A 19,932-nucleotide genomic window follows, 5' to 3' on the forward strand; every position below is an offset into this window, starting at 1 on the left:
TCTCAGGAGTCTCTGGTGTTGGAGACAGTGCTGTGCTCTAGGTGGTCGCATAAGAACTGGTCAGTATGTCTTGTGATATAAACGTGCAATGTGTGAAAAGACAGTATCATCAAAGATTTTACATTTGGAGACACCAGTGTAATTATTTATTTTCATAGCTTTCATTGGTGTTGCCAATAGTTCCCAATGATGTCCCACAACAAGAGAGAGATGCCAAACAACTGAGTGCAGGGTTGCCTGACCCTGAGGCAGAAGCATCACCTCAGGAGAGAGGTATCCCAGGAATGCCTGGGACAAGGGGTGTGTTCAGGCAGGAGTTCACAAAAGCCGACGTGGTCTAGCTCTGGCCAGAACAAAATACTGCTGATTCTTCCCTGAAACTTGCACCCTATTGCTGCCCATGGCATACAGGCCTCACCAATCAGAGAGGAAAGTGCTGCCCTCTATGGCATATTGACAGCCTTGACACTCACCTCTTTTCTTCAGAAAATGGGGAGATACCTCTCCTTTCCTTGGAAGAGGAGGAAGACTGATCTATTAAGCCCCCAAGGGATAGAGCACTCTTGTAGGCTTTGGAATACCTACTTTTAATTGTTTCTTTCCTAGGGAGTGCTAAACACAACAGTCCCACTTCTTAGGGCTGTGACTTAAATAGACAGTACTTCCACCTTTAGCAGATGGGCTGTTTGGCTTATGTGGGGCATTGAATGTTATTTTCATTTCCCCCTTTCAACATCCTTCCTCTTTTCATGGATGTTTAAGCAGTTGGAGTGTGAATGAGAGGGAGAAAATAACTCTTTGGCTAATGGTTACTACACTTATCAAAGAGGAAGATCTGTTTTAGTGAATATTTATATATTTCATATAAGTCAGTCCTAATCTGGATATTTTTCCCCATTTTATCTTACAATAGTATAAGACTAAATTCAGTTATTGGATCACAACATGGAACTCCATGTTGCCTGAATTCCATAGGTTTTTCGTACTCCTGAAAGACACTACTGAGTTATTCCCTTTCTTGAAATTCTCCTTCTCCATACCCCATAAGCCTGTGATCTAGTGTTCAGGACAAAAACTGCTTAAACGAACATGTCTAGTTCAGGCGAGGAGAGCCATACCTTGTGTGCAGACTTTGTTGTGAACTAGATACTGACCTAGAGAGCTCTAAAGGGATATTGAAAGAATGTATGGCATGTAGAGATACACTAGCTAGTTCTGCTAAAATCAGCTGCAAACAGCTGAGGAGTCAGCATGTTTACTTCTTCCACTTGTGCTGGAGGAACAGTATCCCCCTTCAGAAGTGTAGAGTAAACAGCAGGGATGGTCACTTTTAAAAACCCTATGTTCTGACTTTATGGGAGGGTAGTGTTTAAACTTAAGGCTGTGGAGTCAAACATTTAACAAAAATGGCCCCAAAATGCATCCATAGTCAGTTTATATCACAGTGAAAATGCCTTAAAATAAACACATTTTGGTAGTATTTATAATCCCAATAATGTAGAACTCATGCTAGAATTCATATATTCTTAGTTGTACAATATGTTGAGTTACATGGGTCGTGTGTGTATATGCTATTTCCCTTCCTACTCGTGACTATTCAACTGCAGCATAAATTTGCATAAAAGAGCAATTTTATGAATATTTATGCACATTCATATTTATGTCTTTTTTGAATACAGTTAAACAGTTGGAAATTAAGAGTGAGTACTGGCAGTGTGCTACGAGTCACACCTCCGCAAATCATCAACTAATATTCTGAAGAATAGCAGCAATCCTTGCACCAGACTTGCAAAATATACATGCATGAAAATCTGAAGGTAAATTTAATTTAACATTAATTGATGTAATGTAGTTAAAAGATGAAAATAAATAAATAAATAAAAGGAGTAGATTGTGCCATTTTAAAGAAACATGACGATGTTTTCCCTCTGTTTAAAAGTCAAAGCTTATTTTACTAAGATAGGTAAAAGCATTCTTTTGTGTATGAGTCTACAGCTTCTGTGTCAATATTAACAACTGTGAGATTAGTTTGATAATAACTGGGCAAAGATTATAAAATCAGTAGTGCCAGCTGCCTGGCCCCTGTACAATCAGTCTTTCATGAAAAATCCAGGGACTGGATTCGACAGAACCAGTAAGCGGCTGTTCTCAACACCATGCTTCCATCCAGAAACTACAGCTATCTGAATGAGAGTTAATGCTCCTTTTCATACTAGTGCCCTCTTCCACTGATCCTCATGACAGCTGTTGCTGTGCTTCTCCTGAGCACGTTGACTGGATTGTACTAGAACTGCATACAGCAACTGGCAAAACATTCAGTAGGCCAAGGTCCTAAAATTTCTGGACTGTGTCAATCACGTGTTGTTTTTGTGATCTTTGTCCTCGCAGTTTCATACTTCCTGGAGCCATAGTGGGTTAGTTTGATACTCAGGCAAGATAGTAATTTGGTCCCATCGCCCAATTGTCTATTTTAGAAAAAAAAAATACTTGGAAGAAGATTGTACGGAGAATTATATAGGCCAGAACTGACCCGTATGGAAATAGAAATTAAAGTGAAAATGTTAGGGTTTCTTCATTTTACTGTGTAATATTAGTCTTATGACAGGATATATATTTGCAGCTCTACCCTTTCCCTGCTGATGCCTGTGGGAAAGTCACTTTAACACTTGGTACTACAGTTTTTCCACATGTGGTAAAGGAATAATTCAAAAAATCTTCTCTGGAAGTCTACTGCTAGAAAAGCTCTGTATAGGAAGCCATTATTTTAAAAGCATTGGGAAGACCATACTTAGGAACAAAGCTGATATGGTTTTGAGTTTAACAATAGCATCTTTTCTAGCTAGTCTAAACTTGTGTGGCAGTTGCATCAGGGACTGGTACCCCAACTCATGTAGCTTTAGTGTATACACACAGTTGGTGTAAATTAATAACTGAAATTAGTAAAAACAATCCTACCCTGTCGTTTTGCACTTGCTCGGCAGGAAACATGAAAGAGAAAAATTTGTCTGCCCTTTGCGGAGATGTTCTGGGGTGTGCGGAATCCTCAAATACATGAACAAAGATCTTCAGATATTTCCCTATAAAAGGAAGACCCTAATTCAAATGAATGCTTTTCATGCTCTTCTAGCGGGAGCCAGGCTTAAGTACTAAATTCAACCTTGGGTTAATCATATTTGATTGTACTTTCAAATACGCTTTTATATTAAGGTCATAGTATCCCGGAGAGAGATGCTTTATCTAAACATTTTTGGAACATTTGGGAAAACTGGAAGTGTTGGTGGAGCCCACTAGATGTCAGTGTCACCACACGTAATGCAGCTCTGCTCACTAAGCAGGTAGGGTTGGGTGTCTTCGGAGTAACGCGTGGGTTGACCTGGATCACCGACAGTGTATATCTTAGGTCTGTCACATTTTTACATAATGGTAGAAAACAGTTCCAGGAACAGTGCTGCAAACCATTTATTCTGATTGTACGATGTAGTTCTACCAAAAAACTTATACGCAGCTGTCACAGAAATACTTCAGAGAATGAGAAGACACTTGAGAAGAAACCAGAAGGAGAAACATCTGAAAAAGTGGACATTCGGTGACCTAAAAGCTACTAGGGAGAACAGATATCCTCAAATAGGCCTTTGGTTTCTGACTCTCTTCTCCAAAGGAGCCTCCATTCTCTAAGATATGACAGCTATTCCTGTCTCAATGTTAAAAGAAATTGCAACATTTGTTATTTCTTGAGGAAATAGAATTTTAGATCTGAAAATATGTCCAGTAATAAGACTCATTAAGAGACAGTACTACATAGAGTTACAGAAACCCACAAAAAAAAAAAAAAAAAAAAAGGGGGCATCTAGGTAAAGAAAAAGCAGAACTTGTGGAAAGTACAGAAGTAGCAAAGGAAAGGTAGAGAAATCTATTAAAATATTACAAAGTTTGTGCTTTCAAAATGTAAATTGTGTTAATAGATACAATTTAGATAGATAATAGAATCATGCTTGTAGATGAAAATACTCATGTTTGCAAGACATGGTGTGTTGACTGGGTAATGCTGGACTGTGAATTATAATGTGAGTGTTGATTTACTGTTTGTTTTTCATTATTATCAGTACATTTCTCCCAGTAGGCAGAGGTGAAAAAGCACCTGGCAATTAAGAAGCCTGAAGCATTCTCATTTGAGACAGTTATTACTAATTTGCTACTCAGCAACCTGAGAGAGAGTTGTAGAGATCTCCTGTCTCCCTCCCACACCTTCTCTGTTAACAGCTTCTAAGTTACCTCTTGTTATACAATGGTATGTCCTAGCTGCTCCTAAGTTGTAGCTCTGTTTAGTCTCAGAGGAACATTTTCCATGTGCTTCTTTGAATTTACTCTCATTCTGGAAGTACTTATATACTTAACTCTCCTGGGAGGCCTGTAAATATACACTTAACTTTATTTTTTAAATAAACTGCCTGGAAATATATATTTTTGTTCTTGCCTCGCTAAACCTAAGTAAAAACTTGTGGATGATACATAGGAAATCTTACTGCACTACTTCAAGATCTTTCCAGCCTCTTTTCCCAACTTGCCTTGACTTATGTGGAACATAAAAATAAGGAACACATTATTTTCCTTTACTTTCTTTATTTAAGACACAAAACAAAACACCACACACTATATTGTAAAGATCTTGCAAGAGAAGAGTTAAGAATTTATATCACATAGAAACAAAGTACATGTACTTGAATTTAAGATATGCTTTTGAAAATCTGCATCTATAATGCAACCAAAAAGAGAGGTACATAAGTGCACTTTTGAATATAAAAATACCTTTTCCTTCTTTAAAATTTATGTATGGCAAAAATTACAGTAAATTCCTTTATTATTGTTTTATTTTACAGATACTGTCATATTCTGATTGCAGGATTCCTTCTTCTCCGTTGTTGTTGTACAATACAGACAGATGAACTTACAATAATACAGACAACTACAACACATCCAGCTACAATTGCCACTATTAGTGTAATGTTAACGCCACCGCTGCTGCCTCCACCGCTGCTGCCTCCACCATCTGAAGGCTCAGATGCTTTTGGAGGGATGTACCATGTGGCTTTTGCTATGTTAGATATGTCTGAAGTCAAGCTGTCATTATCAACAGCACGCATGGCGATGTAGATTATGGTACCATTTTCTATTCTCGAGTTTTCTGGTTTAAATTTAAATGTTTCTGTGCTACCAGCTTCCTGAGGTGTGAGATCAGAGGAATTGATGGAAGTAGCATTATCAAATTCATCTTTTAGGACCAGAAGATTTTCACTGCTTTTTATTATGTATTGGACAGCTAGGGAAAAAAGAACATGCATAACAACAAATTAATATACATGTTTTAATATATCTGCTTGTGGTGATGGTATAGGACTTCTAGAGCTGTTGTTTTTTGTTGTTGTTGTTGTTTGTTTGTTTTTAAAAACTGCTGCTAATTCCTATTTTACTCCTGACTGTATTGCTCAGCAGCACTGGAGGGTGGGGTGGTGGGAGGAGGTGCTGATTTAGGATTGCCGTTAACCCTTACTTTGCAGCATTTGGTATCTGTTGTTCCCAAATCTGGGAACTCTTTCTTTTCAATGGTAATTGAAAATAGTGTCATTAACACTCTTAGCTCTGTGTGGACTGTGCAAAATGTAGTTGAATGAGAAGCTCTGCTGTCCAAACACAAGGTGAAACAGCAATTAAAATATGTGTATACAGAAGAGGTGGGCCTTGCACATAGTCTATATTCTCTCTCACAGCATGAGTCTTTGATACCAAAAACTGGGAAAGACACAGAAAGAATCTCCCATTTGTATAATTAGAGAACCCGTAGTTACATTGCTATACATGCGTTTGTCTAATTTTGGAGGTTCTGCTGTTTCTGTGTCAAGGTTGTAGCTTTTCAAGACTTGCCCCTCCTCCCTATCTCTTCTTCTTATGAATATCTCTTTCCCTGTTTAGATATTAGAGAAATGTGTTATCAGCTCCATACCAATACAGGATCTTGCTGTATTTTATTTATTTGCTTTTATATATATATATATATACAAAACATTCTTACTTTTATAGAATTCTCATATAATATTTTTATAACATTCTTTCATGGTTTTTTTTTTTTTGTGTTTTTTTTTTTTTTTTTTTTTTTTGTGAAAAATTAAGGACAACTAAAACAAGTATCATGCAATAGGGTAACTTTCTGTTTGTTCCATTTTCAAGTGGGAAATATGTTTGTTTGGTGGTCTTCAAGGTATGCCTTATCAGACAGAAGGATCCATCACATCACACAAAGTGTCTAACTCACCTTTTCCAGCGTCCAAGTCATCTCCTGGAGCTGTCCAAGACAAGATTACTGTTTCATTTTCTATATGAGCATCAAGGTCTGTAACTTTACAGGGTGGTAACTTTACTGTTGGAGTGTTATCCAGTACAAGAGAAGTTGTTGAAGTTCTGCTGAAACTTCCCAGCTTGGCTTGGATGTCTTCATCAGCAACTTCAGGTCTTGGAGCATTCATCTGAATTTTACCTGTTTGAAAGAATTTTCAGCTTCCACCATGACAAAACTACAAACTACATTTATTTTTATTTTTACTGTATCTTATTATCTCTTCTCATCCTATAATTTTTCTTTAGCCTATTCAAATTTAGTAGAAAGTGGGTGAGCTAAAGACAAAAAATGACTATCAGAAAAGCAAGTTGCAGATGTTGGTGAATAATCAGTGTAACAAGGTCATTTTTTCCTATCTCTTCCTACATATTTCAGGCTTTAGGGGTATTCCTGTTTTATAGGCCATACAGTGAGGTTTTTAGACTTTTTTATATCAATTCTTCTAAATTTCACTGTGTATGTATGTGAATATTAAATTGCAACAGCTAACGTATCTTCAGCATTAAGATGAAAAGCACTTAAAATCCAGAGAATACAAGAGCTGTTTCCTACTAACATTAACTTGCATACCAATGTTGTATGTTGAATATATTTACCCCAAAGCCCCATTTAAAAATCTTGAGAAGAATTAAGATCAAGTATCATTTTGTGAACCTAAATGATCACATTTGCTTCACTTTTAGACAACCCACCTCCCCGCCTGGAATCACGCAAATAATTGTCTATTTCATAAGAGTTCTTACCATTTTCTATATAACCTGGTACATACAAGGCTCGATTTTGCCTAAGGCCAAGTCTGACAGTCGTATTTCTTCCTTGGGCACTGACTCTCAGACTGTACCTTCCACTGCCTTTTAAAGAAGTAAAGTACCTTGAGTAGACTCCATCATTCTTGACTGTGTCAGCACCTTGGTATAAAATTATTGAGAATTAATATCTAGAACAAAATGCCTGCTGGTAAACAGGTTATTTTTGCTATTCATACACGAATATAAAACCTGAACATTATTATGCGGAAAACCTGGCAATGTTTTGATAATGTGAACATCTTTAAAAACAGGCATTGTCCCATTATAATAAACTGAATTTATAATGTATTTTGCTTAAAAGAACCATTTGGTATTGACACCTTTAGGTAATTTTACCTAATTAGGTAAATCTCTTGCTACTATCTGTAACCACCAACTTAAATCTTACTGACCATCTAATAGATAAAACACCTTTAAATTGAAAAACAAAACAAAAACCAGCATAATATAACCTTTGGCCAGAAGTTCATCAAGACAAGGTTCTTTCTCTAAGTGAACTTGTATAGCTGTACCTGACTGACTGCAGTAGATGGTCTGCTAGTGGCATCCAAGCTATTCTAAATCCTAGCAGCAGTATAAGATTAACCTCACAGGTTCAGAAGACAGATGGTGTTTAACACAGGATAACCCATTGAAATCTTATTTATGCACCCTGGTTTAGGGCATAGACATTACTCAGTCCTTAATGGTAAGTCTGAAGAGAACACACAGATTTTTATTCCAAAATGCATAAATGCAAAGGTTTTTACTGTGTATATGGAACCTTACCTGCACCATTATCAAGTAGTTCAAGGCTTACTGGTGCAGCACCATCCTTCTCTACGGTAGCTATCACATTTGCACCAAGAACAGGCAAGAACCCTTGGCTAACCTCTGCATAAACAACAACTGGATTCGGTGCGATGTTTGCTTGCTTCATGTAAGCTACTACGTTTACAGGAGGAACAACAGAAGATGCTGCTCGAGAGGTAACTGTTACTGATACATTCTGAGCTGTTGTACCCTCATTTTTAATATAGTAATGCCAATCTCCAACCTGCAAATAAAATACAAAAATATGTTTTAAAAAATGCAAAAAATCTTCATGCTCTAACAGGGTCATTGTTTCCCTTACAAAATAATAGTAAACAACAAACAAAACAATGACCATTAAAGAAAAGTAGTATGCTAGTGTATAGGAAGTATTAATTCAGAAAATAAAAGAAAACATTCAGCCTTTACCTCTGCAGTGCCATTTATACCGAGTCTAGCTGCTTTTGAGTTTAAATTATCTAATGTAAAGTCTGAGCTTCCATACTCTTTTCCATTAGGGTCCCTCAGAAAGAAAAATGGCTTCGTGGCACTCCATGCAATGACGAAGAAAGTGTCATTTCCCACAGTTTTGTCAATGGTCACAGTACTATTAATCCATTCAGAAGATCTAACGTCTATCTGTTTGCTTTCAAGCTGTTAGAGAAATAAAATACATGTCATTGCTATTCAGTAAAGAAGCATTGGAAGCAACTGGAAAAGTAAGAGTAATTTGGCATAACTATTGAATGAATAAGAATGCTTTCTGAAGTTTTCTGAAATGACTGCTTGCATAGTAACATTGATTTTAAGTATAAAATTATGGTAAACAGAATAAGTTGCAGTAAGTCCTTCATATCTGTATTTAATTTTATCTAGCTATCCAAAGCATTGTGCCATTAAGTTGTATTTCCACTGTAGTTTGTCTGTCCTTCACGTTTTTAGGAGAGAGAAAAAAAGTGCCTCCACATATGACTATACAGCTTACAGGTAATAGGAAAGACAGAAATTAAAGTAGAACAGAGTAAAACATATAGAAAAGAGAAGTACACAAGATTTCCTGTATTATAATAATTAAGCATAATTTCCTCACTTTTACATTAAGAACGATAAAGTCTACATTAAGAAAATAGCTTGTCATGAACTTAATTTTGTTTTCTGCTGCTTAGGTCGGGCAGAAGAGTCAATTCAAGGCAATAAAACAATTAAAAAACACCTGCTTTTTAAATCAACATTGATGGATGCTTATAATCTAGCTATCTTTGCAGTGGCATATTTCAGATAAAATGTTTTAATATTATGTTAGAATATTAACAAGGTGAAGAATGAGTTGCTAAATTCTGATTAACATTTGGCCCAGGTGAAAAGTCTAAAAGAGTATACATTAAAATGTTACATATGGTTTAAGAGAGAAGCCCTATTTTAGCTGTACCTTAATCATTTGGATTAGACTGCTAAAATGCTCTAAAAGTTAACATTTCATATAAGAGTGAACTAAACATCCTGGGAGAGTTCTGCTTGAGCTCTGCTTGCTTTTTTCTATTGAAGTCCCTCAGATCTGGACAAAAACGAGAAAAAAAAAATCTTGATTTGATGGGCTAATACATAATTTATTTCACTGTAACTGTAGTGGACCACTAAATATTGTATTTGATCGTATTCCCAAATTGAGCCATTATCAATTAGAAACATTATCATCTAAATTCATTCATTTATTGATCAACTAGAAACATAGAAGGAAAAAGAAGTTTTTGAAATTCAGACCTGAATAGACTGTTGAGAAATATCTCCACTTCCTGATGTAATCGCACTGAATGCCTCAATTAGTTTACTGGGGAGGACTTCATCTATAGCATAAAGTTGTAAACCTCCTGAAAGATTAGAGTGAAAGATTTAGTAATACTAATTTATGCTCTAAAAATGATAGTTTTTATGTGACTACTAGTACCAAATGTTTTAATGAAATAGCCAATTTATTAATAAATGAAAAAATGAAATGCATCTTTTTATTAATGCGATAAAACACCTATTATAGTAAATTCATGTAAAAATCTATTTTGGTTTGAGTGATTGAGTCATTTTTATCTCTCATTAACATAGTTTGCCTAAATATCACTCCCTGCAGCAAAACATCACATACAGCATTTTTAGAATTTTCCTAGTACTTCTGGATTTGGAGCCACATCTTAACTCTCTCCTCCCCCCAGTGTCAGGAAGTGACTGCAGTGCTGAGCCATGAAAATGCAGAGTATGTGCATCTCTCAAATAAGAGTGTTTATTCACCAGACTTGTTTGGAGTCAGATTGCTTTTTAGATCTACACTAGGACTCTTCCATAGCATTTTTAGCTACTGTAACATGAAGCAACACTCCTATGTATAGTTTAAAATGGTTGTTTTAGAATTAACTATGTAGCTCCAGCTCAGCTGACAGCTCTGCTGGCTAATGACAAGGACAGTCACAGCATTTACACTAGTTCACTTCAGCTGCAGCAAATGGAGAAAATTTTTGTTATGTACATAGCAAAACAAACAAACAAAAAACCAAAAGCTTAAAAGTTGAAGAATGCAGAGTGTACTAGTCATTGCATGTTATGCCAGAAATAATATTATAGTAATTGCAGAACACTACTTCTTACACCCTATATGAGAATATCATAATTCCATCTCCTTAATAATATGGTATTATCACGTTATTGTATTTTTTAAATCAAGATAGATATTAACACTAAACTGTGAATATAAAAGAGTTTTGCTTGTTTGCATTAAAAAAGCCCATTATGAAAATCAGATTTTTTTAATTAGACTTGTTTTAAATTTATTACAAGTCAAATGTATTTATTTTTTCCAGACCAAAGAATTGCCATGCTTTGGCATCTTCATACTTCTACATGAATGGCAAAGAAACAGTGTATTTAGAAAATTTACCTGTTATCTTTGAAAATTCTTCTAATTCTTTGGCTGCTGAAGAACCCAGTGCAATGGTATGAATTATTGCTCCACTTTGTTTCACTTCATCCCGGCAAGCTGACATACCTGGATCCTCTCCATCTGTCAGTAGCACAATTTCTGAACCATACGTTACATGGACTTGATTTGTAATAATCTGCATTGAGACAAGAATTTGAGATACAAACTGCAGAATAACTTTTAAACACTAGCATACCCCAGAGCACAAATAACCTATGCATTTAGAAGTACCACGTTAACTTCTAATATTATTGCAATTGAATTTACAACCTCTACTTACTTAGATTAGCAAGTGTTAAATTATAAATAAGAAATATTTAAGAGAAGTCCCTTCAAACTGAACTGTTCTGTTCTGTTCTGTTCTGTTCTGTTCTATTCTGTTCTGTTCTGTTCTGTTCTATTCTATTCAGGGAGGACACTTGCCCCTGGCTGAATATGTCAGAAACATTCTGCCTGCATATGCTTTGCTGTTTTATGGAAGGGATTTTTAAAAATTTGTGTCTGCTGCCTGAAATTATTCATCTTTATTCTCCAAGCAACATTTCAGAGTGAAGAAGGAAAAGTACAGACACATGAGTATGTCTGTGTTAAGTGAAGGTGGGCTGAAAGTGGTATGGATTGCCCACCAGGAGGCCTCTGTCTTGGTTGTTACATCCCACTCTGGTTGCCCATCTGTGTTGTGAACCCCTGTCCCAACCCTCCTCTCTGCCCTAGGCTCTCAGCTACCTCAGCAGTCTCATTGTTCTCTGAATAATTTCTGTCTTCCTTCCTGTTTCCTATACATTGCTACTTGTTTTCAGATTTGCATCTGAATTAATTACATCTGGGATTTCAAACATTGCCAGCCTAAGAAAGTAAAACAGGCAAACAAATAATAGTGTCTATTCATTACTGTTTCCCATTGTCATGATTTGTATGTGATTTCACAATTTAGGGGCTTGATTCATAACTAGTGAGCCCTAGGAATTAAGAATACCACTACTGCATATCTTCCCACGTCAACACTTATTTACTCCATATGCTTATCATGATTCATTAGCCAGATCCCTTGTGTTTTCTCAGTCCACATTTTGCTAGAAAAAAAATAAATCTTGAAGATGTCTGGTATATAGGATGTCCACTGTCATGCTGGTCTGCAAACTTTCCTCTGGGTATATACCCAGCAACGTGACCTGCGTGTGTGTTTGTCCAGGCGTTTCAGAGTTTTGACTGCAGTACTCCATATTTCACAGAATCACCTACATTGGAAGAGACCTCCAATATCACCTAGTCCAACCTCTGACCTAACACTAACCAGTTCTCCACTAAACCATATCGCTAAGCTCTACACCTAAAAGTCTTTTAAAGACCTCCAGGGATGGTGACTCCACCACTTCCCTGGGCAGCCCATTCCAATGCCTCACAACCCTCTCAGTAAAGGAGTTCTTCGTAATATCCAACCTAAGTCTTCCCTGGCACAACTGTAGCCCACTCCCCCTCATCCTGTCACCAGGCACGTGGGAGAATGCACCTCGCTACAGCCTCCTTTCAGGTACCTGTAGAGTGTGATAAGGTCGACCCTGAGCCTCCTCTTTTCCAGGCTGAACAACCCCAGCTCCCTCAGCCACTCCTCGTAGGACTTGTTCTCCAGACCCCTCACCAGCTTCGTCGCCCTTCTCTGGACTCTTTCGAGCACCTCCATGTCCTTCTTGTAGCGAGGGGCCCAAAACTGAACACAGTACTCGAGGTGCAGCCTCACCAGAGCTGAGTACAGGGGGACAATCACCTCCCTAGACCTGCTGGCCACACTGCTTCTTATGCAAGCCAGGATGCTGTTGGCCTTCTTGGCCACCTGAGCACTCTGCTGGTTCATATCCAGCTGACTATGCACCAATACTCCCAGGTCCTTCTCTGCCAGGCAGCTTTCTAACCACTCATCTCCCAGTCATTTCCTTCCATTACAAGTCATTCAAGTAGAAATAATCTCTTAACTTACTCACTCTTGCATAACCTAAATAGAATAAGCTTTGTACATTTCCAACTAGAGATTCAATGTTCCGAAATTTGATTATTCTTGAACTTCACTTTGCAATCTGATCTTATTTTTCAATATCCTTTTTTAAACAAGAGAATCACAACCAAATACTTTATATACCAAACTTTCTCCTGATAGATTCAATAATCATAACGTCTTTTTTAGCTCTACCATTACCAAGGAAATCCATGTTCAGTGGATTCAGGGGAAAGCTGTTAAGTATGTTTTTTGCTTTTTCATCATTTTCCATACCTTCTGGGATATATTTCCACATTGTACTTTACCTTCAGTCCTGTCTGTACACCTGAACAGATATTAGTTCCTCCATTAGCTTCTGTAGGCAATTTGTTAACAAGATTTTGACGTACTGCATCACTGGTTATTTGTTGCAAAGGACTTTGTATAGATGCAGAAGAATGAAATGTGACAATTCCAACCCAGGAACCAACTTCAATAATTTGGAGCAGAAATACCTCTGCAGCTTTATAGAGATGTTTGATGCGGTCATACTGTATGTGAAGAGAAACAACATTTTTAGAATGCAGTCTCCTTTGAAAAGCTTTTACTATGAACAAAATATAGAACATTTTTATGTTGTTTTTAATAAGAATTTTAAAACTATCTGCCACAGGGTAAATATGTACGCTCAGTTATGAAACAGGAGATGTGTACCATGTTCTGGTATCATGAAAGTGTAGCAAACTACGGTTTCCAGGAAATTTGTCACCAGGCAAACTCCATCTTCGAATGTTATGAGTTCATTCCTAAAAAAGATTTTTGTCCCTCCCCTCCCCCTTTTTTTTTCTTTGATGATATGGTGGTAATGAAAAAAGGAAATGCCTACAATTCCTTAGGAGTAGGTTAGACTATAGAAAATAGGTTAGACTATAGAAAATATTTTTAATTTGGTAACTTTTTCTGCTTCTTACAATTTTTAATTAAAATTGCTTATAAAATCTGTTTTCTTACCGATGACATGCTCCCAGAAACATCCAGTACTAATGAGACTGCTCTGTCTTGGGTCTGCAATAGACTGAAGGTAGTCTCGAAAGGGGGTGCAGAACCATTTACAACAGATGAGTTGATAAAATCCTCAGATTCCATTATTACTTCCCATGTGCTTTTGTAGTTGCACATCTTATTCTGCATATTTGGAGCCTCACCATTGTGAGAGTTATTATCACAAAATTCAACCACCTAAAAGGATGGATTGAAACTAATAAGAATTCTGAACCCAACAGTTTGAGCATAAAAGAGTATCTCATTAAAGAATATATGAAGTTTGTGGTGGGCGACAGGGCAAATTGGTCTTCTTCTCCAACAAACGTCCTGTGTGTCATGGTGCCTGAACAGACAGGGTCTTAGAAGAAGATAAGAACTATAAGATTGTTCTTCAAACGAGTGCAATAGAGCTAACTAGCTCTTTTACAGTTATCTTATGGCAAGGCATTTAGCAAGAATGCTTCATTTTTATGCCTGTTGACCATATTTTCCAAACAAGGAACAAGAAGGTTGCTGAGATTTCAGTACATCTCACCCTTATTGACATGAAACATCTGCCAGATCACTTTCTCTAACTGTTTTGTCTTCTCTTTTGAATAGATTTTATTAGAACTTATAGCATGAACCACGTTCTTTGAAATAGACAGAAGTTAATCAAAGTAACCTAACTGATCATTAATTGACTAGACCTCAAATGTTACTAAACTCTCAGTCCAGAAAAGGCTAGTAATACTTACAGAAGGTAAGCTTTGCATATACATAATAGAAGATTTGTGATTTTGATTTTTATCTGCTACAAATTTACATCCAGCTTCATACAGTTGACCATCATATTTGCAGTCTCTTTCCTCACACTTGCTTCCACTGCAGCTTTGGAACACAGGCTTACCTATGACACCAGCTGAACACCTATGGGAAGATAAGATAGGCAGGGCTGATTAAGAACACATACATAGTCTGCAACAGGTTATTTATTTGAATTTTGATTGCTGTAAGACAAATTGCCATTGACACAGCACTGTACTACACACCACACAAGTACAAAGGTAGATAGTCTCTATGCCTGGAAGAGTCCTCAAACTAATCTAGAAAGGGTTATAATCAGAAAACACTTGTGGTCTTTTGCTGATTAGTTGACAAATTTCTTGTGATGTTCATAGGCTATGAATGAAAGACATTCTGCTAATAGCTGCAATGCAATAGACTGTACTGGTATGCCTGACCAAGAAAAGCTTGAACTAATTCTCTATGTCCATTCAGTTATTGTTCTCCTTTGTAGAAGCTGTTTAAAATCACAGACATTTCAGCAGGGAATTTCAGTGTTGTTAATAACTGCTATTTAACAAAATTATCTTAAATATGTTTATGACAACTGGTGACTAAGTTTACAGTTGCACATAAAGCAAAATATTATCCAGCCTGACCCATAGAACCTGTTACAAAACAGCACTGAAGCTGCTGCTTTCTGGGTCAGGTAGTCAATAGACAGTGCTGAGTCAGTTTCTTTTAATCTTATGAACAGATCACAGAGACTCTACAAAGTACAAGCTCAGCACAGACAACAAGGATATTGAAAACATTATCAAAATGTTTATAAGTGAAATGTAAAAGCAGAAATATGAAAAATGATACCTTGTTGCTTCAACACTTGCTTTTTCAGAATTTATGGACACATAAAAAGGTGCATCATTATTATATTCGTCGAACACCCCCCAGCGAAGGTGAGCCCACTCGTGGACAAAAACTCTACCTGTTGAAAAGCAGTAATATGTGCACATTCAAAATACAACTGTTTAAAACTTACCCAGCATTTTGCTTGCTCTTTTTAATAAGCTCAGATAATTCTTATCTCAGGAAATACAAATAAATAAAGAAATAAAAACTGTGAGAGTTAAGCAACAGGAAAAATAATTTTTCAAGAGGTAAATATCATGGAATCACAGAATGGTTTAGGTTAGAAGGGACCTTAAAGACCATCTAGTTCTGCCCCCTTGCCATGGGCAGGGACACTTCCCACTAGACCAGGTTGCTCAAAGCCCCATCCAGCCTGGCCTTGAGTACTTACAGGGATCCAGAGCTTCTCTGGGAAACTTGTTCCAGTGCCTCATCACACTCATAGTACGGAACTTCTCTCTAATATCTAATCTAAATCTACTCTCTGTTAGTTTAAAACTGTTACCTCTTGTCCTACCACTACACTCCCTAACAAAGAGTCCCTCCCCATCTTTCTTGTAGGCTCCCTTTAGGTACTGGAATACCACTGTAAGGTCTCTCTGGGGCCTTTTCTTCTCAAGGCTGAACAACCCCAACTCCTTTAAGCCTGTCTTCACAGGAGAGGCACTTCAGCCCTCTGATCATCTTCATGGCCTTCCACTGGACCCACACTAACAGGTCCATGTTCTTCTTATGCTGCAGACCCCAGAGCTGAAGACAGCACCCCAGGTGGGATCTCATGAGAGCAGAGTAGAAGGGGTGAATTCGCCAAGTTTTTTTAGTTTTGACAAGCAAACTGGAATACCTAAGTTCACTAGTCACTTTGAAAAATCTTGTCCATTTCATATTAACAATAAAGCAGGCAGTTACATTAAATAGCAGTATTACCTCTTTCTCCATAAACATTAACCAAATTGTCATTTAACAGGAAGTTAGGCGTGAAATGGATGTACCGTCCTTTCTCCTTACATCCTCCATACTGCAAGGTATAGGGATCATCTCCATATTTCAGAAAAGGGTCTGCTATGATGACATCTGCCTAAAACAGTAAGACCAACAGCATGGGTGTAGAGAAGGGTTAGGTGATTCTTCCTCAATTAATTTAGTCCAGCAAATATTTTTATCCTACCAGCACTCCCACTACCTCTTCTTTTGAGTAAGCACTTAAAGAATTTGTTCTACATTTTGCCATGATTCATAATGTAGACTTATCAGTCTTGCTTTTCTTTGTGGTTCTAATCATACATAGTTCTCTAAATCATACCTTGTTATATGATTCTGTCTTTAATCTTGAATAGTTGCCATTTTTCTTCCATGTTTTAGGAATTATAATTTTTACAGACTTGAAAAAAAATCGATGTTTTGTAGCTTCAAACAAATAATTAGAAGCATCTTTAACCATTCTCTAGAGAGTGAAAGAAAATAAAATATTAATATCAATGTTAGTATTTAAAGTTTGTACATGTGATGAATAATTTACCTTTCTCAAGAAACAATAGTAAAATAAAGCAGAACTGAGTACATAACAAAAATCACAAAATACTACAGTCTTCACTAAGAAAAGAAGGAATGAAGAAGCCAAGACCCAAGTTGTTGTTCTTGGAATCTCTCAGCAGTTCTGTAACCCTCCTCTTAATCAGAGATAGCAATAAAATGGAGCAATAAAATTGACTTAATGGAGTCAAGTCGTCCAGTTGGAGGCCAGTCACTAGTGGCGTTCCCCAGGGCTCAGTGCTGCATGAAGTTTAACAAGAGCAAGTACTGGATTCTGCACCTGGGAGGGGGAAACCATAGCTGTATGTTCAGACTGGGGAAAAGAGACCAGAGAGCAGCCCTGAAGACAGGGATCTAGGGGTTTTGGTGGATAGCAAGTTGGATATGAGTCACCAGTGTGCCCTGGCAGCCAGAAGGGTCACCGAGCCCTGGGGTGCATCAAGCATGGCATTGCTAGCTGGTTGAGGGAGGGGACTGTCCAGCTCTGCTCTGCCTGGTGCAGCCTCAGAACAAGTACTGTGTGCAGCGTGGGGCACCATAATATAAAAAGGACATAAAACTATTAGAGAATGTTCAAAGGATCACTTCAAAGACAGTGAATGGTCTAGAGTCACTTGGATTGTTCAGCCCAGATCAGAGTAGGTTGAGGGGAGTCCTCATGGTGGCCTGAAACTCCCTCACGAGGGGAGCAGAGGGGCAGGCGCTGAGCTCTGCTCTCTGGGGACAGCGACAGAACTCAAGAGAACAGTGTGGAGCTGGGACAGGGGAAGCCCAGGTTAGATATTAGGGAAGGGTTCTTCACTGAGAGGATGGTTAGGCACTGGAACAGGCTCCCCAGGGAAATGGTCACGTCACCAAGCCTGATGGAATTCAAGATGCATTTGGACAACACTCTCATATGTACGGTCTGATTTTGGGGTGGTTGTGTGCAGACCCAGGTGTTGGACTTGATGATCCTTGAGAATTCCTTCCAACTCAGGATATTCTGTGGTTCTATGAACCTGGCCAACATCTTAATCTAGCAGAATTGACCTATTAAGGCATCTAAATGGATTGTAATGAAAGTTAAGCCCAGAAATGCTACTAAACCTAAGCTTTCTCTCTCTCTCTCTCTCTCTTTTTTTTTTTTTTCCCTTCCTTTATCCTTTACATTTTTTTGAAGGAACATCAGGAGGCATGCCAGCTAATGACACCTAATAGTATAATCAAGGAATAATGAACTCATTCATAGAACATTCTTTCAGATAAAGACAATTTGGAAAGCTATTTAAAGGAATTTCTTGCTGGCTCCAAACAGGGCTATTACAGCACTGTTTTAGATAATTACTGCTCTTTATAACAGCAATAGATGGCAAGACAAATTAGAAATGACTGATTTACTAACTATGGGATTCATCCATGATTAATTCAAAGCCAGAGAAAAAGTCCTGTTTGTATGAGTGGAACTCATGTTACTTTACAAGCAGAAAAAGTCAAGATGTTCTCAACTACATCAATCAATGTATGGAAATTGAGATGTTCTTACCTTTGTGTTCAGGATGATGTTGGCATCTTCTGGCACACTGGGATTAATTGCAACAACCAAATCCTCATAGCCAGTCTGATTTAACCACACCATGGAACCGTTTACCACATACAGAAGCTGAAAAGACAATAAAAATATCAAACTCCTAAACACCCCCATTATTTCTCCTGTCTCCACACTTAGTATTAGAAAAGGAACAGGTTCTCAGCCTTATTTATACAATCACCTTTGATGTCAAGAGAGGCGTAACATTTTGCAGGAAGACTTTGATCTACGTGAGTACAGTGAGAAGTGATTGGTTAAGCTTCAGTTACACGTTAATTTCAGGAAGAAATGCTTCCATCTTAGTGCTACCTAAAAAATAAATTTTACTTCCTTATGCCTTTTCAGATAGTCTGTTATTTTATTTACTTTATGTCAAAATTAGTCAGGGTCCTTTTCTGAGTAAGCAGAAATAATTGTACAAACAAAGCTCTTTGGAATTTAATGAAAAAATACTTATAGTAGTGCAATAATTATGTAATATGGAATTGAAACAAAATCAGATGACTAATAGATTAGAAGTGCTGATAAACTTTGTAGATATTACTTATCATGTAATACCTTCCCTTTTAAATGACTGGCATTCTTTTTCTTTTGGTGAATAATCATAACATTTGGATTAAAATGTGTTTTTCTGGAGAAGGAAAAGTTTATCAAGCAAGCCAGATTACTCCATGGGGCTATTCTAACACTCCTTGACATTTCCCACTTCATATTCTAAGAAACTTCTGCAGAAGTGACCTTACATTTTACTCCAATTCCTTGGTAAAATATTTAATACTGTCATGTATAACAGATTTGCAATGGTTTGAGAAATGTCTGTGAGGTGATGATTTTCTACCAGCTACTTTTTGAGTTATCTGCTAAGTAGTTCCTAATTGTTAATGAGCTGCTTGGTTAATCCAGCACATTGCTATATTTTAAATTGCATTGTCAGGCAGTGTCACAGACATTTCACAATACAGCTATATTTTTAATCTATCCTACAGTCTTAACTGTATAAAAATAACAAAAATGGAATAAATGTAGTCATGTTTGATAATATTTTCATATTTTAATTCATTACTGAATGATTTCTGTATCAGTCTTTCAATTATTTTTGTGGAACAGATGGTAAATTTTCCAATATTTTTTCAGGTCTTCCCCTCTGCCTTCTATAAGAATGTTATTTCTTCTTGGTGATAT

At 37.2% G+C, this 19,932-nt stretch overlaps 1 protein-coding gene across 1 annotated transcript; it reads right to left on the bottom strand.

The window, feature by feature from the left end:
- Positions 1 to 4,629: 4,629 nt before the first annotated feature.
- On the bottom strand, positions 4,630 to 18,864 carry LOC309880659 (calcium-activated chloride channel regulator 1-like; the record flags this gene model as incomplete). The annotated part of the gene is made up of 14 exons (XM_082765794.1): positions 4,630 to 5,317; positions 6,308 to 6,529; positions 7,135 to 7,299; positions 7,969 to 8,236; positions 8,422 to 8,646; positions 9,754 to 9,860; positions 10,916 to 11,093; positions 13,256 to 13,480; positions 13,941 to 14,168; positions 14,711 to 14,882; positions 15,606 to 15,723; positions 16,575 to 16,725; positions 16,951 to 17,091; positions 18,706 to 18,864. The coding sequence occupies 14 exons, from the start codon at positions 18,862 to 18,864 to the stop codon at positions 4,884 to 4,886; spliced, it is 2,793 nt and encodes a 930-aa protein (XP_082621920.1). The 3' UTR covers positions 4,630 to 4,883.
- Between the last annotated feature and the right edge of the window lie 1,068 nt (positions 18,865 to 19,932).

The sequence above is a fragment of the Aythya marila genome (genome assembly GCF_965140915.1).
Source record: "Aythya marila genome assembly, chromosome: 8".
Taxonomy (NCBI): Eukaryota; Metazoa; Chordata; class Aves; order Anseriformes; family Anatidae; genus Aythya; species Aythya marila.